The sequence below is a fragment of the Psittacula echo genome (genome assembly GCF_963264785.1).
Source record: "Psittacula echo genome assembly, chromosome: 6".
Lineage (NCBI taxonomy): Eukaryota > Metazoa > Chordata > Aves > Psittaciformes > Psittacidae > Psittacula > Psittacula echo.
In genome coordinates, this window is record NC_137743.1 from 40,066,418 (window position 1) to 40,093,762 (window position 27,345).

The 27,345-nt window shown below is 42.3% G+C and overlaps 1 protein-coding gene across 8 annotated transcripts; it reads right to left on the reverse strand.

Annotated features, from left to right (window-relative positions):
* Positions 1-7,986: 7,986 nt before the first annotated feature.
* Positions 7,987-27,127, reverse strand: NMI (N-myc and STAT interactor). Of its 8 annotated transcripts, XM_080621683.1 has the most exons (11): positions 26,776-27,127; positions 25,901-25,951; positions 24,275-24,352; positions 23,803-23,961; positions 22,287-22,394; positions 20,533-20,695; positions 19,479-19,585; positions 19,174-19,363; positions 17,987-18,093; positions 14,587-17,119; positions 12,626-14,458 (listed from the first exon to the last, which is right to left on the reverse strand). In XM_080621683.1, exons 2-10 carry the CDS (start codon positions 25,943-25,945, stop codon positions 16,931-16,933), a joined length of 1,146 nt encoding a protein of 381 aa, XP_080477809.1. In that variant the 5' UTR covers positions 25,946-25,951; positions 26,776-27,127; the 3' UTR covers positions 12,626-14,458; positions 14,587-16,930. The 8 variants fall into 8 exon arrangements, with proteins under 8 accessions (XP_080477810.1, XP_080477812.1, XP_080477809.1 ...); XM_080621680.1 differs by lacking the exons at positions 25,901-25,951; positions 26,776-27,127 and having other exon boundaries at positions 24,275-24,644; XM_080621687.1 differs by lacking the exons at positions 24,275-24,352; positions 25,901-25,951; positions 26,776-27,127 and adding an exon at positions 22,566-22,709 and having other exon boundaries at positions 23,803-23,930.
* Positions 27,128-27,345: the final 218 nt, after the last annotated feature.

Genomic DNA, 27,345 nt, shown 5'->3' on the forward strand with positions numbered 1-27,345 from the left:
CCAACCTCAGTGATGCTGGATACACATTGCAAGTCTTTTTGTGCCTTCCTCCGCATTCCCAACAGGACAACAAAGCTGGCAGTTAAGTAGAGGCAAAAGAGTCAACTAGAAATGAGTAGCAAGAATCAAGAACTATCTGAGATTTTTCATCTGCTGTTCATCTGCACAGTAAGGAAGGATGTGAATGCTATCTGTGGAGATCACCCAATACCACCTGCTTCAAAGCAGAATAAATTATCCTTCAGAGGAGGCTTCCTATCCTCAACAACTAGATTGTTACTTCAGGCAACCAATTTACTACAAGGCATCATAGTTCTGGTAAATTAAATAGCATTCTCAAGAATGTCTTACATGGAGCTCAGATTGTCTTTTCATCAATTCTCCAGGATACAGGGGAGGACCTTAAAAAAGCTAGGAGGATTGGCCAAGTTAATAAATGGTTAAAAGGGTGGTGCCATAGTCAGGGGTTTGGGTGTTTTGAATACGGGACCCAAGTTAGTAGGCCAGGTCTACTGGGGGCTGGTGGAGCTGATCTGACAAGAGGAAGAGTGGTTTTGGTAGGAGGCTTGCCAGGCTGGTCAAGGTTTCTTTAAACTAGATGTGTTGGGGGAGGGGGGCATCGTTCCATCCCAACACACCCAGTCAGTTGCCAGCACCTATAATAAATGCTCAGAGCGATGCAGAGATATTCCAGCCGCTCCAGCCAATGAGCCGGCTTCTTTTGGAGCTCGGCTCAGATGCCTCTATACAAACGCCCGTAGCATGGGGAACAAACAAGAGGAATTAGAGATGTGTGCACAACTACGGGAGTATGATATAGTAGGCATCACAGAAACATGGTGGGATGGCTCCTACGACTGGAGTGTTGGGATGGAAGGTTACAGGCTCTTTAGAAAAGACAGGCACGGCAGACAGGGAGGGGGAGTTGCTATTTATGTTAGGGATAGGCTGGAGAGTATGGAACTCTGTCTGGGGATGGGTGAGCAGTCGACAGAGAGTTTGTGGGTCAGGGTTAAAGGGAGAACAGCGATGGGAGACATTATTGTGGGGATCTGTTACAGACCGCCTGATCAAGAGGAATCTGTGGATGAAGTGCTCTATAGGCAGATAGGAACAGCCTCAAGCTCACAGACCCTTGTTCTCATGGGAGACTTCAACCACCCTGATATCTGTTGGAGCGATGGTACGGCCCGGCAGAAGCAATCCAGGAGGTTCCTCAATTGTGTGGAAGACAACTTCCTTCTGCAAGTAATAGAGGAGCCGACAAGGAGAGGTGCCATGCTTGACCTCGTGCTCACCAACAGGGAAGGGCTGGTTGGAAATCTGACACTCCACGGCAGCCTTGGATGCAGTGACCACGAGATGGTCGAATTCGAGATCCTCAGGACAGTGAGAAGAGTGTGCAGCAAGCTCACTGCCCTGGACTTCAAGAGAGCAGACTTTGGCCTCTTCAGGAACCTCCTTAGTAAGGTTCCATGGGATACAGCCCTAGAGGGCAGGGGGGCCCAAGACTCTTGGTTGTTATTCAAGGATCACCTGCTACAAGCTCAGGAGTGTTGCATCCCAACTAGGAGGTAGTGCAGCAGGAGGGCCAGGAGACCTCTTTGGATGGATAAGGAGCTGCTGAGGAAGATTCAAAGGAAAAAAGAGGCTTATAAAAGGTGGAAGCAGGGACAGGCGGCCTGGGAATAATACAGGGATGTTGTCCAGGAAGCTAGGGACCAGGTGAGGAAGGCTAAGGCCCAGTTAGAATTGAACTTGGCTAGGGATGTTAAGGGTAACAGGAAGGGATTCTATAGGTACGTAGAGAATAAAAGATAAACTAGGGACAACGTAGGCCCCCTCCAGAAGCTATTGGGAGAACTGGCTACCCTGGATTTGGAGAAGGCTGAGGTTCTTAATGACTTCTTTGCCTCGATCTTCCCTGGCAAAGTCTCTGACCACACCACCCAAGTCTTGGAAAGCGAACGCAGGGACTGTGAGAATGAAGACCTTAGGCCCACTGTAGGAGAGGATCTGGTTCGAGACCATCTTGAAAACCTAAACGTACACAAGTCCATGGGACTGATGAAATCCATCTGTGGGTCCTGAAGGAGCTGGCAAATGAAGTTGCTAAGCCACTGGCCATCATATTTGGAAAATCACGGCAGTCAGGTGAAGTTCCCGACGACTGGAAGAAGGGAAATATAACCCCCATTTTCAAGAAGGGGAAAATGGATGACCCAGGGAATTACAGACCAGTCAGTCTCACCTCTGTGCCTGGCAAACTCTTGGAGCAGATTCTCCTGGAAGACATGCTAAGGCACATGAAAAACAAGGAGGTGGTTGGTGACAGCCAGCATGGCTTCACTAAGGGGAAATCCTGCCTGACCAATTTGGTGACCTTCTATGATGGGGCTACGAAACTGATGGACATGGGTAAAGCAGTTGATGTCATCTACCTGGATTTGTGCAAAGCATTCGACACTGTCCCACATGACATCCTTGTCTCTAAATTGGAGAGACATCAATTTGATGGGTGGACCACTCAGTGGATAAAGAACTGGCTGGATGGCCGCACGTAAAGAGTTGTGGTCAATGGCTGGATGTCCGGCTGGAGACCAGTAATGAGTGGTGTCCCTCAGGGATCGGTGTTGGAACCGGTCTTGTTCAACATCTGTCGGTGACATGGACAGTGGGATTGAGTGTGCCCTTAGCAAGTTTGCCGATGACACCAAGCTGTGTGGTTTGGTTGATATGCCGGAGGGAAGGGATGCCATCCAGAGGGACCTCGACACGCTTGTGAGGTGGGCTGATGCCAACCTGATGAAGTTTAACCATGACAAGTGCAAGGTCCTACATCTGGGTCAGAGCAATCCCAGGCACAGCTACAGGTTGGGCAGAGAAGAGATTCAGAGCAGCCCTGCAGAGAAGGACTTGGGGGTGTTGGTCAATGAGAAAATGAACATGAGCCAGCTTCAGTGTGCGCTTGCAGCCCAGAAAGCCAACCATATCCTGGGCTGCATCAAAAGGAGCATGACCAGCAGGTCGAAGGAGGTGATCCTGCCCCTCTACTCTGCTCTCGTGAGACCTCACTTGGAGTATTGTGTGCAGTTCTGGTGTCCTCAACATAAAAAGGACATGGAACTGTTGGAACAAGTCCAGAGGAGGGCCACGAGGATGATCAGGGGACTGGAGCACCTCCCGTATGGAGACAGGCTAAGAAAGTTGGGGCTGTTCAGCCTGGAGAAGAGAAGGCTGCGTGGAGACCTCATAGCAGCCTTCCAGTATCTGAAGGGGGCCTACAAGGATGCTGGGGAGGGACTATTCATCAGGGACTGTAGTGATAGGACAAGGGGTAATGGGTTCAAATTTAAAGAGGGGAAGTTTAGGTTGGATATAAGGAAGAAATTCTTTACTGAGAGGGTGGTGAGGCACTGGAATGGGTTGCCCAGGGAAGTTGTGAATGCTCCATCCTTGGTGGTGTTCAAGGCCAGGTTGGATGAGGCCTTGGGTGGCATGGTTTAGTGTGGGGTGTCCCTGCCCATGGCAGGGGGGTTGGAACTAGATGATCTTAAGGTCCTTTCCAACCCTAACTATTCTATGATTCTATGATTCCATGATTCTATGATTAGGTATTCAATATGTGATTCCTATGGCAGCACTGTAAGTTTAGAGGCTCTTCAGGGTTACCCATATTAGAAAACTGAGAATATAACACAAAAAGCTAAAAACATAACACAGGCCCTAAACCAGCAAGACTTCAAATACCTTCTGAGGCCAATGACATTGCACACTGAGTTTGGCATTTGCAAATCTCTGATACTGAAACAGCTACAGCTCACAAAGAAAAGGGTTAGTGTGAAAGTTGGCTCTGTTTGTGCAGCAGCATCACTGCTACACACTCTAGAAAGCCAAATACACTGCTGGGGCAGTGCATGTGCTTTAACAGGAATGCAAAGTGGTGTGGGAAGAAGGGGAGAAAGCCAAGCAGCTGGCTTCAATTAATCATCAGCTCTTGTGGAGGCTGAGAGGATGACTCTGGGGTGGTGAAGACAATACTTCATAGGCTGAGGAGAGAGAATGGGAGGAGGTGGGTGGTGTGGGAAGGCTGTAATGTGGTGGGGCAACCTCAGGGCATGTTTGTGAGGCACACTGAGGAGCAGCAGTGGGGGAGCAGGGTAATAGCTCTGCAAATAGCATCAAGCCTACAACTAGATAAATGCAGTTATTGTGGTTTAGACTTCAGGGGAGTTTGGAGGGGGTGGGGGTTGATAACTGTAGTTGTTATAAGTGCTGTTATTCTGTGGGTTTTCTTTATCTTCCCATCTTCAAGTTCTCTTTTTTTTTTCTTTGTAGCTGATTCACCCTTGTTTGCTCTCAGGGGCTCTGCTAGCAGTGGGATAGCTGATGTAGCTGAACTCTTAACAGTTTCACGTGTGGGAGAGACACTCCAGCTGCTACTAAAAGCAGCATTTATGACTGTGCTTTTAAGTGTGGTTTCGGAAGCACAGGTAAAACCATATCTGTGTAAGACTGTGCTTCCCATTCCTGTCCCTTTTGTATCCAAATGAGACCCCTACCTCAGAAAGAACATATCTTCTCTATGTAAATAACACTGCACTTCCCTAAAGGTCTGTCTCTACCCTATGTAAATAAAATCGCAGCCCCTCCAGGCCTGTCAGTGTTAGGCATTAATGAGCCTGCAAAACTGTTTCTTCTCTCATTTGATTTGGCAGTGCAGATGCTTAAGTCTCTCAATGTGTTACTCAGAAAGTTTGGAAAATGTAAAGTATGCCTGAGAGAAATGCCAAATCCCTTAACTCATGGGGGAAGTGTTCATATAACTTAGAGCGGAAAAAAGCGCTCTTAGTGGTGTTTACTGTGTGCATTAAAACTTTCCAGTTAAGAACTGGCTGTATCTGCACAAAAGCTCTCTGCTAATACATAGAAGCACGCAGACGATGGTAAAAATGGTGAGTTTCTGCAAAGGCCCTGAGTGCAGGCAAGGCAGAGCACATCTATATGCAACACCAAGGCAAGATGTTGCTTTTATTATAAAACTAGTAAAAATTTGTCACAACCCATGCCAAAATGGAAGTGAAGATTTTCAAAAATCTTTGTTAAGGATGTCTTAACTGAAAATCAAACCCATGGCTGTATACCAGCACTGCCCACTGACTTAAGTTCCAGTCATGCCAAGAGGAGATGGGATGGGTTATTCTCACATGTGGGAAGAGTTAAATTGCCCAGTGCAGTGGTGGTGGAGGGTTGGTGGTGTTCCTGCTCCAAAGTCTTTGCACTTGGAGGAGATCTGGAGACCAAGAACAGTACAGGTAAACTGGGATCCAGGTCCTTACCTCTGAGGGATGGGGATTAGCTGGAAACATCACCCCCAGTGAGCAGAACAGCTGGCTTTCATCTGCTTTTTCCTTCAGGTAACTCCCTTCTGTCTCAGGATAGCGGTAACAGGGTGGTCATTCCCCACAGCTCACATGGGCACCAAGGTGGTCTGCCTGCATGGTGCCACATTGTGCTTGTCTGGTTCAAGGCCCTACATGCTGAAGCAATGATGTTTAACAAGGGATTAACTACAGCAGTGCTCGGGCTTCTGGTCAATTTACTCGTCTGTGATTTCAGTGTGAAATTGGTAAGTACTCGATTTCCTTACCCGTTTTTGTATAAGCTTGAAAGAAAGTGATGCAAGTGTGAGCAATGAAAGACTGGAAGGGATCTCTCCCAGATTCTGCTCCAGGCAAACAGACCTGAGCTCTGCTTCTACCAGCTAAGGGACAGAGCAGCACCTGCTTCTGGCATCTCATTCACCGGGTGCCCCTGGGCAGGACCCCAGCGGGAACTTTGGGATTTCGGCTCCAAAGCATCTGGCTCCCTCTTGTGCTTCCCGTGTTTATGGCAAGAGAAGTTGCACGGGACGAAGGCCACGCGGTGGAACACACTGAGGCAGATGTCCCTTGTTCATCTCCTTGTGTCCAGCTGGAGAAGCGGATCACATCAGTACCTGTTAGTTAAGGCCTGACCCGATATGGACCATCTCCATATTCTGGTACCCTTGAGTTTGCAGGAAATATGAAGCTGTTCCAGGATCACAGCTAGGGACTAGGGTATGAAGATCCATACTCACTATACACAGCCAGCTCCTTGTATCTGGATCAGTGATGAGTTGTGACTGTCAACCATAGCTTCTGCCTTGGAGAAAATCCACCCTTCCTCTGCATGATGCAGTCCAAGTGACAGCACTGCCATCTGTACGTGCAATGCTCAGCATGCAATGTGCTTCCTCCTTCACAGTGTCAGGAATTTACAGAGTATGAAGTTATTTCATCTGTACAAAGATACTAGAGCTTTGTTTTTTCCAGTATTTTATACAACTTTTTTTTGGTAAAGTACTCTGTGTAGCAGGTCCTGATCCATACTATTCCTTTTACAAACGTGGCAGTAGTAACAAGAGGTGAAATCCACCTGAGAAATGGCTTTAATGCAATGCTCCAGCAGCAGTGGCTACTGCCATTAGAAGTAGTGCTTCTTCTTAACTAAGTTACTTTTAGGAGGTTTCTTTAAAGGTCATTAATGGGTGTCAGGACACAAAGGAAAGCTGTGTTAGCTGAAGCAGAAAAAGGACTTGCTTTCCAGCAGATGTTCTGCAATCCTCCGTAGCTAAGGAAAAAGTAAGTACAACCAGATCAGCTGCTGTTGATTCTGGATGGCTGTGCAGTTTTGACTTTTTTTTTCCTTGTGTGGGTTTTTTTTGTTTTGTTTGTTTTTGGTTTTTTGGTGGTTTTGTTTTGGTTTTTGTTCTTTTTTGTTGAGTTTATTTGTTTAAATCATCATTAAAATGAGTATTTTTGTTATTCTCTTAGCCAAGTTGTGTGGGCAGCCTGCTGCAGAAACCAGGGAAGACTCCCATCCTCTAATGGTAGGTGAAAAAGGTAACGTGTGATATTACTATGCTCTTAGTTTAAAAGAGAGGGATGGAAAAGGTCTTTTCATCAGGAACTGCAGGTGATTAAGGGGTAGAAGCCCAAAAGACAATAAATGAGTTATTTTTAATTAAATTGGATAGAAGCCACATATCCCATAAACAGCCACCAGCTGTTTAAATGCAAGCTAAATGCAAGGGAAGAAGTCACCACAGAAATGTTGAGCAACAGAGAAAGAATTTCCCCAGCACTCACTTGGCCCTGCTCTACAGCTGCATTTCTCTTGCACAAGATGTGCAACACAACAGGACTGTGTGTGTTTGTTTATGGGAGGCCCCTGAGAGCCAAACCGAAGCCAAGTGAGAGCCTCTGCTCCTCCGGATACACAGCCTGCTAAATTCATCTCCTCTCTCCTGGTGGGAGCATGTCCCCATCTGACCCCAGCTGGCTGCAGGTACTCTCACCCTGTGGTTGATGACCCCATCACCCTGATGGCTGATGACTATTGTCTGTTTTCATCTGAAGTTTATGCATCTGAATCTCCAGTGTGACCAGATGAAGATTTAAGCCTAAAAGTTGTCTTAAACAATGAGCTATTTGCTAGTAATGCTGTTTGGTTTTCCTACACATGGTTTTGTGTTTTTCTTTTTAAAATAAGACACATGGCTCCCAAAAGCAGCAAGTGCTTCTTCCTTAAGAAAATGTCATGAGGGCATTGCAATCTTTCAGGAGATGTGACAGGCCTTTTGTAGTCTGCTTTTTTAACAGATGCACAGAGAAAGTTTCAATGCAACTCAAAGGTGGCGGAGGCAGTTCTGATGACAACAATTAAACCTGCAGGAAGGGATTTTTTTCCTGATGGAACAACCTCCTTCCTGCAGGAATTGAATAATCTTTTACATTGCAGAATTATATGCACAGGTACAATGGAGAGTAAAGGTGGCTTTGTCCTCCCTGTGCTTTGTGTCAGTGATGGTGAAAGGACTCCAGTCAATCATTCCTCCTTCATCCACCTCCCCCATCCCCTCCGGTCAATCTGGGAGATTGCTTTTGCCTCCAAATTGTGTATTTTGCTGCTAAGGGATGTCAAATTTTCTCTCAAAGCCTCAGCTTTTCAGGTGACAGAAAATGGTGTTTACCCCACTAACCATAGCAGGGTGTTGCCAGGAACTGGGCTCAGGTTCTGCTGCTATTTGTGACTTTTTCAAATTATTCTTTATTTTTTAGGCTGTGTCAGTAGGACTTGTGTCTTAAGTCAAAATTAGGCTTTGTATTTTTACAACATAAACTGTTGTGTAGCCTCTTCTGGCAAAGGGCAGCGAGCATTGGCGCAGCAATAAGGACAAATACTTTGTTGAGGTCCCATGAGCAAAATTCTCTCTTCAAATTAAAAGGCAAACCCGATGCTGAGAATACAATGGCTTAGATCTAGGAATAACATTTGATATGGTTTCACGGCTATTTTTCAACATACACAAATACAAAATGCCAAGTGGAGTTTAATAGATACAGCAATGCTTTGCTTGCCATAAAAATAACCAGGAGAATGAGAGCTGGCCAAGTCTCTTACCAGACCTACTACTGATTTGTTTTGTTGTATTTGTTTAAGTATTCATGGTAATGACAAAATCGGACTTTTTTTTTTTTTTTGCTAAACTTCTATTGTTTTCCATGGTATCTACATTGTGAAGGAAGGAACGAATACATGCTTTATTTATGAAGTCATTCTGCTAAAATGCTGTTTATATTTTTACTGCAAATATTTGTTTATCTTGGTAGATCACAGCTTTTTTTCTGTTACAGAAAGCAGGTTCCTCTGTGGGGTTAAATCTTAGAATAACTCAGTCACTGGCCATACATGCCACAGCCTTTCTACTATCACTAGTAAAGACCCTATCCTGCCTTATCCTTGCATAGCTACAAGGAACCATCAAAGGTGACAAAGTTGGGGTGTTTGTGGCCGATGCCGCTGCATATATGACACGTAAAAGTAGCCCCAGAAAGCCTGGAGCATGACAATAGCTACTATTTGCTAATTCACCCTGGATCCAGTCCCTATTTACTAGGCACTCCATAGAAATCAAAAACAAAACAAGACTACCACAACAAAAAAAACCCAAACCACCAATGCAAAGCTCTTTTTGTCTAAAGAAATTACATCCTCGGTATGAGACCAGAGACGCCAGACGGGAGAGCACTTGGAAACAATGAGTCAATGCTGGCTGGTGGGTGCAAGAGAAAGACCCCAGCACTCAGCAGCCGAGCGCTGCCAAGGACGCAGTGGCAAAGGGGTACTTGACAAGTGGATCTGAAGAGGAGCTGTTGCAGCTAAACCAGGATTCAGCAATAAAATTGTATTAATCTGTTATGTTTTCAAGATTTTAAGACACTAAGATTCTGACTGAAAATCGCTCAGTAAAAATGACTTGCTTGCTAGGCAACAAGACCTAAATGACACCTATGCCCATGCTGAAAACTGTTATGTTGCCAAACTTGACTCAAAAAGTGACACTCAGCCAGTAGTTATCAGTCAGGATTCAAACTAACACCAATGCCACTGTTTTACCAGTCCAGCCCTAAACATTTATTGTAGTGAATAGGAAGTACTAATGCTGTGAATCAGAAAAAGAGAACAGAACGCTCAAGGGAGACCTTATCACCATGTTCCAGTAAAGGGTGGCTACAAAGAAGACAGACTCCCTTTCAACAAGGAGCCACACGGAAAAGATGAGGGGCAACAGGTACACAGTACTTCTCTTACTTCAAGTACATTGCTCTTATGAAAATAAACGTACTTATTTTTTACTGTCAGGAACTTCCAATACCATTTTCTAAGGTCTTTCTCAAGACATGACAAGCCTGCATATTTAATAAGCATTTCACCCCCTCAAGCGTCAAAGCTGTATCTTCTTCTTGCACTCCAGTGACAAGAACTTCCTTTTGCAGATAAAGGCAATAGAAAAGGCCACCACTCCTGTTTTCACCGGTCATCTCCCTCTGCAGAGAAACGTAACTCAGCTTCAGTGCAGTATTCTGTATCAGGTTGGCTTACCCAGCTTTGTCAGTCAGACTTCTTATGCTAATGAGAACTCCTAAAAAAATTTGTCTTTTCTCATCCTATGCTCTCTGATGCCAAGAGAATGAATGTGTATACACCCAGAACACACCTAACAAAGGAAAAAGGAGCTGTATCTGGACAGAAGAGGCCTAAATTCTTCAGTCTCTTAAGCTCACAAGAGATACAGAGATAATTTACTTCCTGTTCCAAACTTAATTGGGAGGAACGGGCTTGCTCACCCTCAGATGCAGACTGCTCAACCTGTGAGTGGGAGCAATGTGATAGATCTGCAGTGACACAGACGTGCACAGGTACAGTCTGTACAACATGTAAGTAACATAAACACTAACTTTCTACCTGCTGTGAAACAGGCTCTGAATCTTATTGCTCACTTTCTTCGTAAACTCAAAAACCTCAGAAGGATTTCCTATAACATCAATGTGAGTATCATAAAAGATGATCAAAACACGAGAGTAATGGGGTTTCACGCTTTCACACACCCTCCTGTATCTCTGCTTTTCATCTCTGGTGTGTTCCTTGAAGTCAATTCTCTCCTTACGTAGAGTTTTATGGAGTTTTATAGACCAATTTTCAATTTTCTCTTTGACTTGTAACGCCTGTCCAGCATCAGACCTACTTCCAGCATTCTCAATATATAGTGTAGTTACATCACCATCAGTGATGTCAAAAATCACAGTGTCATCATTTACTATGAATGTCCTGGGAAAAAAGGACTTCATGTAGTGATATATATCTGTGTCAAGAACAACCACCTGTTTTTCCGCACCATGAACAAAATTACTCATCTCCGTGGTAAGTCCGTGCTGCTGTTGCCTCCTTCTTGGTCTCTGGTGCGACATATCTTTTTCTCTTTTGTCCTTCTCTGAAATGGATTTTGCTTTTAATAAGAGAAAGTCTCTTAGCAATCTGATAGCTGGAAATGACCCTTGAACAGAAATATGCCCATTGGATTGCAAAGGACCAAAGCTCAAATCTGTGCTCTTTTTCATTTCTTGTATCAGATCTTCTAAAATGAATTGTTCTTTGAAAACAGACATATCGAGGACACATGTGACAGAGCTGAAGACCTAGAATTTTCAATTGGAGAAGTTAAGTAATGGTTAAGATAGCAATGGAAGTACAACTAGATAAATTATGAAAGAGCTTACATTTTCAGTGAAGCGGGTTACTTTCAGCGGGTAGTGTCTGGAGAACCTCTTGTCCTCTAGTCGATGTTCATCCTTTTTTAGAACATTCTCTACAACTGAAGAGAAAGCCAGATTCATGCAGTAAGATAACGTGTTAATGCAGGTCTGATGGCAGAACACTTCATGGGTATTTTTCTCTTGATGCTTTCCCTCACAATGTTGCAAACGTACACACAGGCAATTCAATATTCTTGCCTCATACTTTATGATTAGTCAAAATTGTTCAGAGAGAGAGGCAGAAGCCTGACTTCTTAGAACATTAATTGGCAGAGATTTATTCTCAAATACCTGATGACAAAAATCCTATCTCTTATGTACGGTATAAATTTATTCCTAAAAGCAAACATAACAAACACTTTGCAGGAAGCCCGTTTAGAGGGAAAAAAAAAAAAAAGAAAAAAGAAAAAAGAGAGAAAGAATTAACTCTATCTGAGCCAAAACTAGGACAGCCATGACTCCAAAGAAGAGAAATATAATCCTAAAACTTTGGCTGACTAAACGAGAGATGTTAGTCTCTCAGTTCTATAAAATCCTAGTACCAGCAAACAATTTAAACTAATTTCGTTTAGGATTAACATTCTAGGGCTAATTCTTTAGGGAGCATCTGTATTTTCTATAGTACATTCATCTAACTACCTTTTTGATCTTCAAAAGTTACATATGCAACTCCTTTTTTGTCTGTGGGATACATTACGTCCTCCACATCTCCACCGTTGTTTTTCGACATTTGGAAATGAATTGTCAGTATGTCGGCCATGACATCATTGTGCAGAAGGCCATCTGGAACACCAGCAATGACAACTGTCCTTGCTGATTTAGCAGTTTGTCCTGTCGCCTGCACACAAGAGACACAGCACAGCATAAATGCAAGGAGTCCTGGTGACCTCCCACAGAGGTTACCCAGATTCACACCCATTGCTGAAGGGACTCCCCTTCGCTTTGCATAGGCAACCTGTTCATTTACTGGGCAATTTAGAAGACGGATGAATCAGATTTCAGTGGATACCAGCCTCCCTTAGGCACCTTTACAGTACTGCACAGTACAAAGTGGCCTGACTCTTAAGTGTAATTTACACCTTCAGTATCTTCTTAAAGCAGTAAAAATTCGAACTAAATTTAACAGCTTTTCAAATGAAAGGTCCAGTGTCACACTGATGAGGTATTTTCTTCTTGATTCTACTATTCAAAATCTGAAGGGAATGAAAAATTTTAACTGCACTTACTGTTCAGTAAGGATTGTCTTTCAGAGTGGAAGGGTCAGATTCAGACTGTACTTACTTGTTAAATTCATGAGAGCTCGGATCTAGGGTTGTGTTCTGACTCATCTCTCTCCACTTATTAAATGGATAACATTGTTAAATTGAAAGAACATAATCCCAATCATCTGAGACTCGCAGTGCATAAAACAACTAACATCCCACATGATTTTCATCAGAGCCAAACCTCCTAATGCTGCAAACATGAAACCCATCCTGAATAGGATTTGCATTCATGTCTTGTTAAGAAAAGCGTATTTTCTTTCCATTCTCATTACACAAACAGTAATACTTCATTGGGAATATCATGGCACAATTACTGTAAATAGTGGAACACTGAGTAAATTTTGTAACAGTTCATTGACTTTTTGGAAGAAAGAAAATAATTTAGTATATCTGCATGGCAGCATTCACAGGAATGAACCGTCAATAACTTCAAAGTTACTGTAGTCATGGTCAGCCACTCCTGCTAAATTCTTTAGACTTCTCTTACAAAGCTGCTTCTGGACCCTGGGCTGCATAAAATATTAGAGCCAGCACAGCAACTACAAAGCCTGCAGAACGCGCTGCCAGGGGCAAATGCTCCATTGACATGCGTCAAAAGCCTTGTGGACCACCACCACAATGTTTCTGAGGAGACAGACTCAATGAGACTGCGCAATCAGGGGAGCTTTTAATTCATAAAGACATGGAGCCTTTTTTTGTCGACATCAAACTTAAAGAGCCAGAAGCTTTAATTATATTAGGCAATTATTTTGGTGGTAATGTTCGTGTGAAAGCAAGTTTCTGCACTAATGAGACAACATGAAGAGAATATAAACATGGTGCTCCCAAGATTGATGGAGCTATAGGCAGGATTTTCTCACGCTTCACACAGCCGATGCAGCCTAAGCATGAGCGGGAGCACTCAGCTGCCAGACAGCATCTTGCACCTTGCCAGCTGGTATTTTGGAGCAGCGCTCATGCCTACTATTGGGGTTAGAAAAAAAAAAATCCACATGAACACACAGTTTGTTTGTGCTGAATCACTTCCAAGACAAGTCTGTTTGCAGTGGCTGTTGCTAGATAAAACTGCACAGCTGCGGGGGGTGCCTCAGGGACACAGGAGCCCTGCAGTGCCGGTCACTGGTGCCCACAGTGCCTTGTGCATGGCCAGTTCTTCCCTGTGAGGGTAGTGAGGTGCAGGCAGAGGCTGCCCAGAGAAGCTGTGGCTGCCCCATCCCTGGCAGTGTTCAAGGCCAGGTCAGATGGGGCTTTGAGCAACCTGGTCTAGTGGAAGGTGTCCCTGCCTGTGGCACGGGGTTTGGAACTGAATGAGCTTTACGTCCTTTCCAACCCAAACCATTCTGTGATTCTATGATTTGCTGTTTCTTCGCATATCTGCTACACGTATCAACACTGACAAGAGATCATATGAAGACTTACCTATAGACCTCACAGGTTCTCACTGTTATTAAAAAACATAAATACTAATACTACTGACAGGGAAATCGGACCTGATGCTACCATTTAATAACTTGAGGGTCAGGGCACCAGGCCATGGCAGATAAGACATTTCTCCCTGTGCGGGAACTGAGCGAGGGACAGGCAGTTCACTCCTCTCCCCCATGTTGCCATTACTTTTAACCCTCTGAGGCTTTTAACAAGCGGAGAAGGAGAAGGCTGCTCTCTGCACCCTGGCTGGCGGGTCCAAGCTGTGCGGAGGGTCGTGGGGACCGGAGCGGGCCAGCGAGAAGGCCCGCGCTCCCCTCACTGCCCTTCCCCGAAGCCTCCCGGAGCGACCTGACCCTTCCTCCCGGAGGTACATTGCCTCCCGCGGCCCCGGCCCCCGCCGGGACGATGACGTTTCCCTAGCGGCCTGCTAGCGCCCCCTCCCGCCGCCAATCCCCACACTTGCCATGGTTGTCCCTCTGCCGAGCCGGGGCTTCCGCTGATGTCCGGGGCGCCGGAGAGCGGCTGCCTCCTGAGCACCGCCCGTCCCGACGCCTCCCGGGCACCGGGCTCTCGGCCTGCTACGGTCTAGCAGAGAAATCGAAAGAGAAACTGTGCGCCCCGCGTTCCGGAGCCCCGCGGCGGAAGGGCGTCCCCCGCGCCGCCTCCCGCCCGCTGCTGGAAAGCCCGTGAAGGAGCGGTGCCCCGATTCTCACCATTGGCGGCTGGAAGCTCCGGTATCCAGCGACGCTGCCTCGCAAGGCAGCGCAATCTGGCCGGTCTGCGTATCTGCTCCTGCTGGTTCTTATCGCAGTGCCTCCATGCTTCGTGCTATGTCCCCCCACGGAAGGCTCATAAGCTAGGTGCCCCCTCACGGCGAGGCACGGGTAGGCACACAGGCACGGCGACACAAAGCCCTTGTACACCTGGAGCAGTACGCTCACCGCGGCATCCAAACAGCCCCACACCAAGGCTGACCGGCTGACGCGAGCCACACGCAGGTCTGGCTCATGGTGGAAGCTGCAGCTATGAAAATATCAAGTGTTTGTATGTAGTACGGGTATAAAAAAGTCACAGTTCTTATTCAAACTTCGAGTCAAAGGTTAATTCATTCCAAGTAGGTAGAAGAAAGGATATCGCCATTTCTAGAAACATCACCTAAATTCTGTACTCTTTTGTCTCATAATTAAAACCAGCCTTTTTGTGGCACCACCAGTGCTTTGAAATTTAAACAGTACAACCAATTCATCAGAGAGAAAACACCTTTACAAAGCCTGATTGTCTTAAAATGTTACTTAAAATCTCATCTTGATTTTATGCACTTAAAACATGTAGCTTCTCACTACTCCCCCACAATGTGATACCTTATGAGGATTTTAAACTTCTTCCTTTTTTAAGGATTACTCAACATTTATCAGTGAGGTACAGTTAAAATGCATGACATTTTTTACTTTCATCAGTTTCCCCTCCTTCCTTTTCTTTTTAAGTCATCTGAACTTACCAACATTTTTAAGGCTGTGACATGCTGCATGTCATGTATGATACGACATGTATGCAATCTCCACAAATACTTCAGTACTACTACCATTTTTATTATTATTTCATAAATGTCAGATAATCAATCCATGATTTTGCATGCACTAAACAGTAAGAGGTGCTACAGCCACATGTATCTCGCCCAACAGTAAACTCAAAATTGGCTGTGGTGCTAGTAGCCTTGGAGTTTCCCATATTCAACGTATTTATTGCCTACTAATAATTTCTCTAGAATAATGATACCTAAGCTGTGTTTGTAGTGCTCTTTGTGCACTACTTCCGTGCATTGTGCTTTTCCTGCACACTAAAATGTCAAATACTTGGAAAATAAGATATTTTCAATGTTAGACCCAGGCTACTTTGAAGTTAAGATTATTGTTGCCAAACCGTTTCAGCCGCCAAGGGTAGCAAATAAAAATGGAAACAGCATTAAAAGAAAAACATTCCTCTTTGGAAAAGAAATCTTTCTGTGACTTTGCACTTCCATTTATTTCAAAGATCTTTCAGAATGAGAACTGAAAGGAAGAAGTGGAAACAAAAAGAGGAGCTTTATGCACTGAAAAATTAATTTGCCCTAAACTCTATGTGCCTTTTTCCATCTGACCTCCCTCAACACCCGCCTGCGCCAGTGGCCTGGCCAGCTGCCCACACCAAAACACATACCGCAGACACAGTGTTCACTGCTTCCACAGCGTTTTTGCAAAGCAATCTGGTTTTGATAAAGAATCATCTCAATTTTTAACTCTAAAGTAAGCAAAACCATGACTAAAAATAAGGAAAGATTTAATTGCAGAAACAAATGTTAAAAACAAACAATAAACCAGGCTATTAACTTACAGAAGCTCAGCACAATTTGCATCAGATGCTAGGAGAAGTAACAGTGTTTCAGAAGCTAAAAGCAGTATTACTGCTACAGCATTTCTTATAAGGTGCAATTTCTTGAGTGAATCTGTGATTATTTTACACTCTCCATTTCCCTTTTTCTAGTTTAATTTTATCACTCATTTGGCAATGGACATTTTATGTAATTACAAGGTAACTGTTTTCAGGTATTTGAGTTATGATGGCATACAGCAACCTAAGCAGGACTGGAGTCCTGTTACAGCTACTATCTGAAGCTATGGCACTTCAGAAAAGAAGTTCTGTGAACAAGCGTTTGATTAGGATTACATATGGCTTTTATAATCAAAATGTAAGAATAAATAGATTTATTCCACTTTGGAGTATGGGAACTATCCAAAATTTGCAAATACAAAATCTGCAAATTTACAGCACAAGTTTCAAGTGCTGTAAAGGCTTTTTCTGTTACTTTGATCAGGAAACTCTAGAACACAAAGCAGCGAGTTTTACTGAATTTCTATGCCAAGTCTGTGCTGTTACACAAATCAGGAGAGCAGGTAGCTCCTTTTTTTCAAGTATACATATCAGAACATTAAAGCACAATATCTGCATAATTTCCTATGCCTCTGATGAAACAAAACAACAGAACTTCCTGAGTTCAATTACATTTTCCTATATGGCATTTTAAGTATCCTCCTCAAAACAAACCCATGTTACTCCTTTTGATGCATACTTGATTTTCTCTATTTCCCCACCATTATTACTAGGCTTTTGAAAATGGATTTTAATCATGTCCTGCACACTTTCCTCATCATCTTCCATCTCTTTAATTCCTTCCAACAGAATGGTCTTCTTAGAAATCCCACAATAGAGCTATTGAGGAAAGAAAAACAAACATGTATTACACATCAGCTGTTGCATGTACATCGAAAGGAGCTGAGAGATACTGGAAAAAAAAAATGTACCTGTGATCAGGTATGGCTAGGATTTTTTATTACATTTTAAGACTTTGAATAGTGGGTTATATTTCTGTCACTTAAAACAGCAGGAGGACTCTCTGGTATGCTGCTGAGTTCAATAGGCAATGCACCTTCCTCCTTAACTGGTGTGTCCTATACTCCTTAGTGCATGCACACACTGGATTTGAAGATCTCTAGACTTGAAGGTGACTCTAAACAGCATTGCTCCATAAAAATCCATGCCAATACATGATATACACCTGCAAAGAATGCTGTTGCATCTCCTAAATGTGCACACCCTAGTCAATGCTTTAATTGTAAATGCCTGATTACATACAAAATACCGATTTGATTACAATGAATGAATGAATGAATGAATGAATGAAACAAAAATGAATGAGCAAATGCTTCCTAGAACAAGAAGGGTATCTGCTGAGACTATCATCAAGGCATTCTCATTAGGAATGAACTTGACAGTGCTTTGTGACTGGAAAAACATGGTTGTGTCTACTATTAACCTACTTCACAAATAATTCAGTATCTGCCTCCTGTCTAGCACAAACATTATGGTAAGTAATACAATTTGATCAAGGAAAAAATTATAGCTTTCACACTGCAAAACATAAGATTATAACCAGAGTATCATATTGCAGACTCATACTTGCTACTAAGTTTCCCAAAGTGCATGACACAAAAGCTTCTGCAGTCCTCAGAACTGAAAATTCTGCTTATATCTTGCATTTCCCATGCATCTGTTCTATTTAGGACTCAATTCTTTTACCTGAAAGTTTTCCAATTTTACACTGGTGTCTGGGGAAACAGGAAGCCTATAGCATGTTCCATTTACAACAAAAGGATATTCGGTACATCTCACAAAGCTGTTAGTTGCTGTAATGAAGAATCATAAAAAGAGAAGAAAGAGTAATATAATCTAAAATGCATTTTATAAGAGTATCAAAGAACAGACTAATCTTTCTTATATGGATTTAGAAACTAATATATCATAGCACACTTGCAGATTCTTCATATGCATTTTGCAAAAAGTTTACTTGGCATTTCCAAAAAAGCAAAATCATTAAATACCCACAAAATCTAAAGCAGCTGTTCTAAATGGATGTGGCTCCACTGATCGTCAAAGAATTTAATATAGTTGGGCAATCTGAATGCCTGTGTAACTTCATTGTCATGAAACAAGAGCTAAAATCAAACACATTTTCATGATTTTCTCTTTTGCAATGTGCCTAGCAATGCAAGGAAAAAAGAGAGGTTTGACAAAGTTAAGAAAGAAATAAAGCTCACAAACTATGTATCAGGTCATAGAATCTTAGAATCAACTAGGTTGGAAAAGGCCTTTAAGATTATCAAGTGCAACACTTACCCCAAGACTGCCAAGTCCACTACTTAACCATGTCACTAAGGGCCCCATCTATATGGGGGTTTGAACACTTCCAGGGAGGGTGATTGCACCACTTCCCTGGGAAGCCTTTCAGTGAAGAAATTTTTCCTAATATCCAACCTAAACCTTCCCTTGCACAGCTTGAGGCCATTATCTCTTGCCTTATCACTCATTACTTGGGAGAAGAGATCAGCCACCTCCTCACTCCATCCTCCTTTCAGGTAGTTGTAGAGAGCGATAAGGTCCCCCCTGAACCTCCTCTTCTCCAAACTAAACAACCCCAGTCCTCTCAGCCATTCCTCTTACGACTTGTGCTCCAGACCCTTCACCAGCTTTGTCCTTCTTCTCTGGCCCTGCTCCAGCACCTCAATGTCTTTCTTGAGTGATAAAACACTGCTTTTACAGATGTGTGAGTGAACCCACATGTTTTTCCTGATCTGCTTAACTCTCCATGGGAATAATTTGCTACATTCAGTGGTTAAGTTAACACAGAATATAATACAGAATAGAATGTAATGCAGAATGGACAGTATGGCCTCCACATCTGGCCAACAATATATTACGTACTATACCTCCAGGTCTGAGGAACGTAATAACAGCTGTTCTAGACTGCTTGTCATAGTTCACATTTTCAACTTCTCCTCCTCCCTGTTCAGACTTGTAGAAATTCAGCTCTAATTTGTCTCTCATCCAGTCTTCAGGAATGGATAGTTCAGGTACTTTTGAAACATTAATCTTCTTTCCAGAAATAGTGACATGGAGCTAAAAAAATATTTTTTTGTGCACTTTGTGACTGAAAACATCCAAACCCATAAACATAATGCTTTTTAAGTACTGCAAGTTCTTATCTTTATAGTTTCATATTTCAGTTGATTACCTTAAATTTGATTCCCATTTCAAGTGTAAAAGGCATCACTCTCATGTCTGCTGTTTTATTGTCCAGGTTCACAGTATGCTTACCAATTTCTGTCAGTCTCTGGGCAACTAAGGAAAATCACAAGTTTTCAGATATTTAAAGCCTTGTTTAATCACAATAAACCCAAGACTATTCCCCCATCTCTTAAGCAAAATCTCTTTCTGCATCAATAACAGAGAAATAAATAACATTTAGGCAACCAGATCCCAATATCCATGTCTTCAGAACTGTCTATTTCTGTTAAATCTCGCTGGTTATAGGCATCAGGTAAAATATTATACTGTCTTTAGAGTGGTATAGAATAGTAAAATCTTTATGCTGTCAAAAGATGCTCTCACTATAACAAATATTAATACTAGACTTTTCGTATTTCATTTAAAATATCCTTGGATGAAAACCACATCGCTACAAGGTACAAAGAATGCCGATTAGCAATGTTAGAGTTTAGCTGTAAGAAAAGAATTGGACCCTAGCTTTTGTATCCGGAATATATTTGCATGCATAACTGAATTACGCACCACTAAAACAGGCCCAGGCAGAGTGTCTGCAGGCTGCCCAAACAACAAGGATCTCAGCAGGAAGCAGGCAAGTTACAGACTGCACCATCCCTCTGATGTCTCAGATCTACCCATCATCTGCTGTGTTCACTTAACCAACATAACTGCTGTCAGAGTAACGTACTGCCCAGAGTAAAGAAAAAAAGCAAATTCTGCTGTCAAAACATTCTGAATCATTCTTGACAATACTCTCTGAGGTAGAAACATATTCCCAATTTCAAACACGAAGTATTGTTTGTATTAGCTAAGAGCAGAAATCTGGGCATACGACAAAACCATGCAGAGTACTTGCAAGAATTTTCTTCTACTGATTGGTATCACAATAGTGAGTGGTTTTCTGTGTATTCTTTCTTTGCCTGTTGTTGATTTTTTTTTTCCAAAATGTTTATGGAAATATTTTCCCTTCGGCAATGAAATACATCAGAGACATTAATTTTATATTTAAATATGCATCATACCTTCTTTGTCTTCAAAAGTAAGCAGCACCTGGTTTTCATCCAGTCTGAATGGGATTTTTGTAGTTACACCGAAAACACAGTGAGTATTCATATGTTGATAATTATCCTTCATGTCTTCCATGTGAGCGAACTTCATTTTCATTTCTGCTACCTCTTTATTAATCTATCATTTTAGAATGAAGATAGGAAAAAATAATTTCTGTAATTTACTTCAGAGCAGAAAAATGAATGGTAGTCTTCCCTTGAAATGCTACACATACTTCATTTTTAAAGTTTAACAGTCAAGCAGATTGAAGTAATGGCTGATGAAACAGGTATTACTCTTCTAACTAAACTGACTAGTTGTCCTCCTCTGTCCTTGAGATTTTTGTCAATTAGGTGGGATTTCTTTTTTCCCTTTTACTAACTTTGAGCTTAAAACTGACCTTACAGAATACAAATTCAATTGAAGTCCACAGGGATTTCCACCTGCAGAAGCAGAATATTTTTGGTATCTGAAATTCGAAAAATGCAAGTATCAGAGTCACTCATGTTGCAATTTATTTTTGCCTAATTGCATCACTGCTCTATAGCAATGGGAACTGCTAATTCAGAGCCTTGCATGTTTCCATCTTAGTAAAACAGATAAGAATATCCAAGTATTTCATAACTAGGCTAGATTAAAACTGTTCAGGAAAATATTATTTAGGAAAGGCTGCTTTGAAAGACTTGAGGGAGTTTCAGATAACTCTTTTTTCCCCTTTACGTAACTATTTCAAAACAAAACCCTGTATAGAAGAAACATACTGTTTGTGTCAAGATAAAATACCCAGAGCAATTAAAGTATTCCTGCCACCTATCTTCAAAACTAGCACCTTAAGCTTGGAAAAAGAGACACACTTCCTAAAGATAATTCTAACACTGAGTGTAAGCCCATGTTCACACTGAATCTCCTTGAAGAGCAGCCTTGCCCTGTCCAATGACTGCATAGGAAATCTAGGAGGCTGGTCTTAACTGACTAAACTTAGAAATGGAATTCAGAAAGCTAAAGCTGTTATTGTAATGTTGTTATCATCAAACAAGGTAACACTTGGCTGGAGTTTCAATCTCTGTATGAACAAAAAATGATCAGAGTTTTCATTTTACAGTAAACTCTACACAATATTTGGTTTTGTTCCAATTCGGAATTAAAACAGGTTTTTAAAAGCTGAAATTTCCACAAGCAAAATTTCAATTTCTGAATATCTTGGAATCTGTAGCAGTTTCATCAAAAGACACTTTGGATCCTGAATTTAAATTTATTTAGTATCACTAATATTTATCTGGCTGCAAATTGAATTATTTCTCATGTGAAGTAACATGAGAGAGACTGTAATTGAGTCAAGCTCAATATAGGCTAAAATTAATTCTACATTTGCCATATAATGGACTTATTCCCTTTCTTCCATCCTCTTGGCCAAGAAATACAACTTGAGAGTACCTGAAAATTACTAATGTTATATGTATTTTTCATTCCAGTGTCTTCCATTGAATAATTATCTGCTTGTCTTCATTCCTCTCACATTTTCAGTATCCCACATACTTGTATTTGTTTCCATATCCTTAGCCTACTTCACATTATCTTGCCAGGTGAAATAAGATAAAACTTCGAACTATACTGTATACTGAAATCACTAGAGGTTCAAATGACAAACAACTGGTCCCAACGGTCTAGAATTGACAAAATAAAAACGTGCCCTTCCAAAAGACAAATTGTGAAGTATTTCAAACTTTACCTGACTATACCGTGAAAGCATTAAACTACATTCTGCAAGGTCTTCTTCAAGCTTTTCAATCTCTCTCTTCAGCTCAGCATTTTCTTGGTTTAGTACATAAAGTTCTCTCTAAATCCCAGAAAGTATTAAATGCAAAATTAAACACACAAAAGACAAAATTATATTTCAACAAAATCTGTAGACATTAAAAACTGTTTTAACTTTTCATTATTCTACATGACAGCCATGCACAATACATTTTTGGCATAGCTTTATTATCTGCAAGGTAAATTCACTCACCAAGGAACAGTTTTGGTCAAAGCAAATTACAGTAAGAGGGTTTTTGAAAGGAGGCATTCATGTTTCCAAGCACATACAGTGTACCATAAATTGCACAGCGCTTTCCATAGTTACGTCAGTTCCTTATATGTGCAAGGTCAGAGCCTATGTCAACACACAAACATATTTTTTCTTGTACCATCTGTAATCCGAGGAAGCATTACTCCCTTTTCTGAAAAGCTTAGCTGTTGAGGACAGTTTCTGACACGCTGCTACTGTCCCTTCTTTATACTTCTTCAGTGAGAAAGGGAACACCTCTTCTACCTCATCTGGTACATACTTCCTCCACACCGGTCAGTCCTAAATGGGCATAAAGCCCATACAACTAAATCCACTATTTCCTGGACAGGGAACACAACAGAATGAGAAGGAAACACAGCAGATATAGTCAGCTCTAGCTATCCACAATCAGAAAGTGGCTCCTTTAAATTAAATAACCACTTGAAACAGTTAGACCAGTTTCCTTCAGCTGAAGTAAAACAAAAACCAGATGGTGATAATGACTTCTTCTGGGTTTGAAATCCAAACATTTATGACTGGAGAAACAAAACCAACTTTCAGAAAATCTCATGCCAACCTGAATATTCTTAACCTATTAATTATAATAACTTGTAATGTTGAAGCCATAGTTTTTCATCAGTGATTTACAGGGCAAAGCAAGCTTCACTGAAACCACCTCTTTGACAGCCCATGGAAACTCACCCTATTACTGTACCAAAGACTGTACATGGCACATTGAGCCAATGAACCAATCAATTATTTCTAGAACCAATGAGTCTTGAAGAACCCTCTTCAGACAGGTTCTGGCTCTTGCCCAGCTCACTGTCACTTAAGAAATGCTAATCCCCTGGGCACTGTGACTTCTGGGAGTTGACAAAGACATGGAATCAACCCATTCAATTTTACCTGCACCACACAAAACTGAAACTCATCTTTGAAGGCTGGTTTTGTCAGTCTTTATCTTCTATACAAAACAGGTCTCAGTTTTGCCTTACCTCTTCCAACCTTGCCATAAGACTTATTTTATCGCATTGATTCTTCATCTGCCACTGAAAACTACATGTAGAACATTCTAGTCAATCTGCAAACTGGTAAAGCAATTTAAACTGAAAAGGAAGTATTACTCTTATTTTCTCTAATCAACACCTCCTTTATAACTCCCCAAATATAAACAGCTATGAGCAAGACTTCTCCATACCTCATGGTTGTCCCTAGACATAATAGCTTCCTTATGCTGTTTTTCTTGTAAATTCTTTAATTTTATCAGTCCATCCTCTGCTTTAACATACTCTTCCATTGCACTTGATTTACAGAGAAGAAGGTCAGCTTTTGCTTTTTCAGCTTCCTCAACTCTTTTCTGGATAGTAAAAAGAAAAAGATTTTTAATTTTTTCTTTTTTCTACAGGAACAAACAAAACCTTAAGTAAGCCCTTTATATATCATATATAAGTATATATTTAAATAGCACTTTGGATACATATTTTCTTAGACTTACAAGTGTAGCTACCACTGAGATCAACATAAGCATGTCCCATTGAAGAATAGAGAACAAGGCAGACAAACATGTCATAATCAAGGGAAACTTGATTTGGTTTTAGAAGGATGAACTAAAGGACTTCAAAGTATCTTTCCGCTAATTTCCACAATTCTCTGTGCTTTACAGAACTTGCCTTCCATTTCTTCAGTTCTTCTTCAAGTCCTTCCATCTCATGTTTTGATGAGTCGAAAGGGTCAGTGGGTGCCATAGTCTGGAGAAAAAAGAAAAGGCACACACTGGTTTTCCCCTCCATCAGGCAATAACGGAAATACACAAAAAAATTCAAATAAGATTTCAAAATTAAAGAAAATAAATAAAAGCCTCTGCTGTTGGATGAGGCATTTTGCCAAGGTAGTTTCCAATGTATGTCCATTAATAAAAGCCCAAAGTATTTTGCTTGTGTGCCTATTTGCTGTTTTTCTCCCATTATGCAGGTGAGTTGAACATTTTGAGAGACTGATTATATTTTGTAATTAAATCTTCCCATAATCTGCATGCCAGAGGATAACATATACCACATCATTTTTACAAAATGCATTCAGACACTTAGGCCAAATCACTGAACTATTTTAATGGCTGGATAGGACAAAAATCTAAGAAAATAAATCCTGGTGAGTAATCATTATTTGCTAAGTATCTAACTGAAAATATTCATGGGATAATATTTTGATAAATAATATAAGCAAGTTGCCTCTATGTTCTTCCACAGGGAACTAAGCCCCTCAAACCCACAAATGTCTATCCATATGCTTTCTCACCAGTTCTTCTAAGAGAACATATAAAGAACAGACAGGCCTAATGAGAAAAAAAATTCAAAACTGGATGCTTCCAAGCTCAGGGAGACTGGACAATAAAAGGTAGCACCAAGCAAAAGGAAGGTGATAAAAGAAGCATTTCAAATTTAAGTACTTCAGGGCAGAAGTTCACAAGCACAGGAAAACTAGAACTGGATAAAGACCAAGAAGAGAAAAAAATCTTTTCTGTTCTGTTTTGTTTCTATGGCTGCAATATTCTGCAGAAAAGAAAAAAAATCCAAAGAGACCTGTTGAAACAATCCCTCCCTTTCACTTAAGATTACATAAAACTTGAATGTGAACCATGAAATTTAGGCATGGAAAAGGTCTAAATTAGATAATCTTGTCAATTCTCTTGGTGATGCTCGGTATTTCCTAAACACAATAAAATATAAAGTAATTTTTTCCACTACTTTGTCCAATTTCAAATGCCTATTAAGCAACAGGGAAATCCCCATCTGCGTATAACTTAAAACTGGGAAAAAAAAAAAAAATCCTTTGCTCAAGGAGTTAAGTGCAGGAAAGTAGAAGGATGTACATCTGGAAGCTGATAAGTAAGGATGCCTGGTTTTTACTGAAAAATGGTCTAAGGCAACAGTTTTCAGCCTTAAAGAAGAGGAAAAAAAAAAACCAAAGAGAATGCAAGAAATCCCAGAGAAAGCTCCACTGAAATTACTTGCCACACTGAGGGAACTGAATTAAGTGAAGCATCAGGAAAAAGGAAATGCCCCTAAGAAACAGAGGTAGATAAGCAAGGTAGGACATGAAAATTCTACCAGAATCTCTAATGCAGGCCCTTTGAAACTGGACTCTCCATATGGACACAGGAGGCAGAACAAGAAATGTCTGAAGTGGAAGAAGGTGAGATAAGCACTGTCCTTGTGGTGCTAGCACAGACCTTCATTCGAAGATAATATTGTCAAATACTGATTTTTTTTCCAGGCAACACATCAGGAAATACTTACAAAGCCATTATCTTTTAAAGATAGTGGGGGACTTGTAAAATCCATTGAAACCTGAGGGGACAGGAAAAAAAATTACATCATAGTGTACATTGGCTTTTTTTTATTTCCCCCCCAGCATAATGGAATACCAGAAAGGGATAACCAGAAGCTGTGTTGAGCTAAAAGAATTTTTAAATGTAAATATTTTTATCATTTTATAGGCAAAAGTCATCTATGTTGGCTATCTGAAGCCTTCTTCCTTCAGTAGCATAAAAGGCAGAGATGTGAGGAATTCCACATTGCACAACTTTTTTTTTTTTTTTTTTGTGCTGAAACACGTATGTACGTTTATAGAATCATAGAATTACAGAATCGTTTAGGTTGGAAGGAACCTTAGAGCTCATGCAGCTCCAAACCCCTGCCACGGGCAGGGACACCTTCCGCTAGAGCAGGTTGCTCAAAGTCCCGTCCAACCTGGCCTTGAACATTTACCGACTCACGTACCCGTTTCACTTTGGGAAAGTGAAAGTAGCCTAACTTGCAAAACACCTTCACCTGGCTTCTCCATAGGTTAGCGCAGTCGACAGCTAAGACACCCGTCTCGGCTGTACCACTCCTCTTTGTCTTGCGGTCCGGGGGACCGAAAACGCGGCTCACGGCCGCACTTTAAGCTCTCACAGCCCAGCAGCCCGCGGCAGCCCCTCATCCGCCCCGGCAGACACCACGGCGCGTGTCACGGCCACTCCCTCCGGCGTGGGGAGGCTGCGGCGAAGGCCTCCGAGAGCCTGAGGCTCGCTGCCTCGGGAGAGCGGACACCACCAGGCGCGGGGAGGAAGGGAGGGAGACGGCCTCCCCACACCGGGCGAAGGACGGGAGCCGTTGCTCACACAACTTACAGCAGCCGCAAGGTCCAGCAGAGGCAGCCGGCCGCGCTGCGAAGCGGGTTCCTGGCACGGCAGCCCGCAGCTCAGAGCAGGCCTTCACAACAACCCCCGCGGTCCCCCGCCGAGACACTTCTCGTCTGCCGCACGCTTTCGCTTTCGCTTTCCCGTTAGCGGAGGAGGGGCTGGTGGGTCCACCCCCAGGCTATGTCAGACTGTGGGACGGCGGTGGGGTGCCCGGCCCCGGGTCCCCGCGAGCGACGCCGCTCCTCTTCCTTGGAATACCATGGCGGAGGGTGATGCCTTCCCCCACTGCCGCCAAAGCGGTGCCTGAATCTCTGCTGTTTAAGTCTTAACCCATTACCCCTTGTCCTATCACTACAGTCCCTAATAAAGAGTCCCTCTCCAACATCCTTGTAGCCCCCCTTCAGATACTGGAAGGCTGCTATGAGGTCTCCACACAGCCTTCTCTTCTCCAGGCTGAACAGCCCCAACTTTCTCAGCCTATCTTCATACGGGAGGTGCTCCAGTCCCCTGATCATCCTCGTGGCCCTCCTCTGGACTTGTTCCAACAGTTCCATGTCC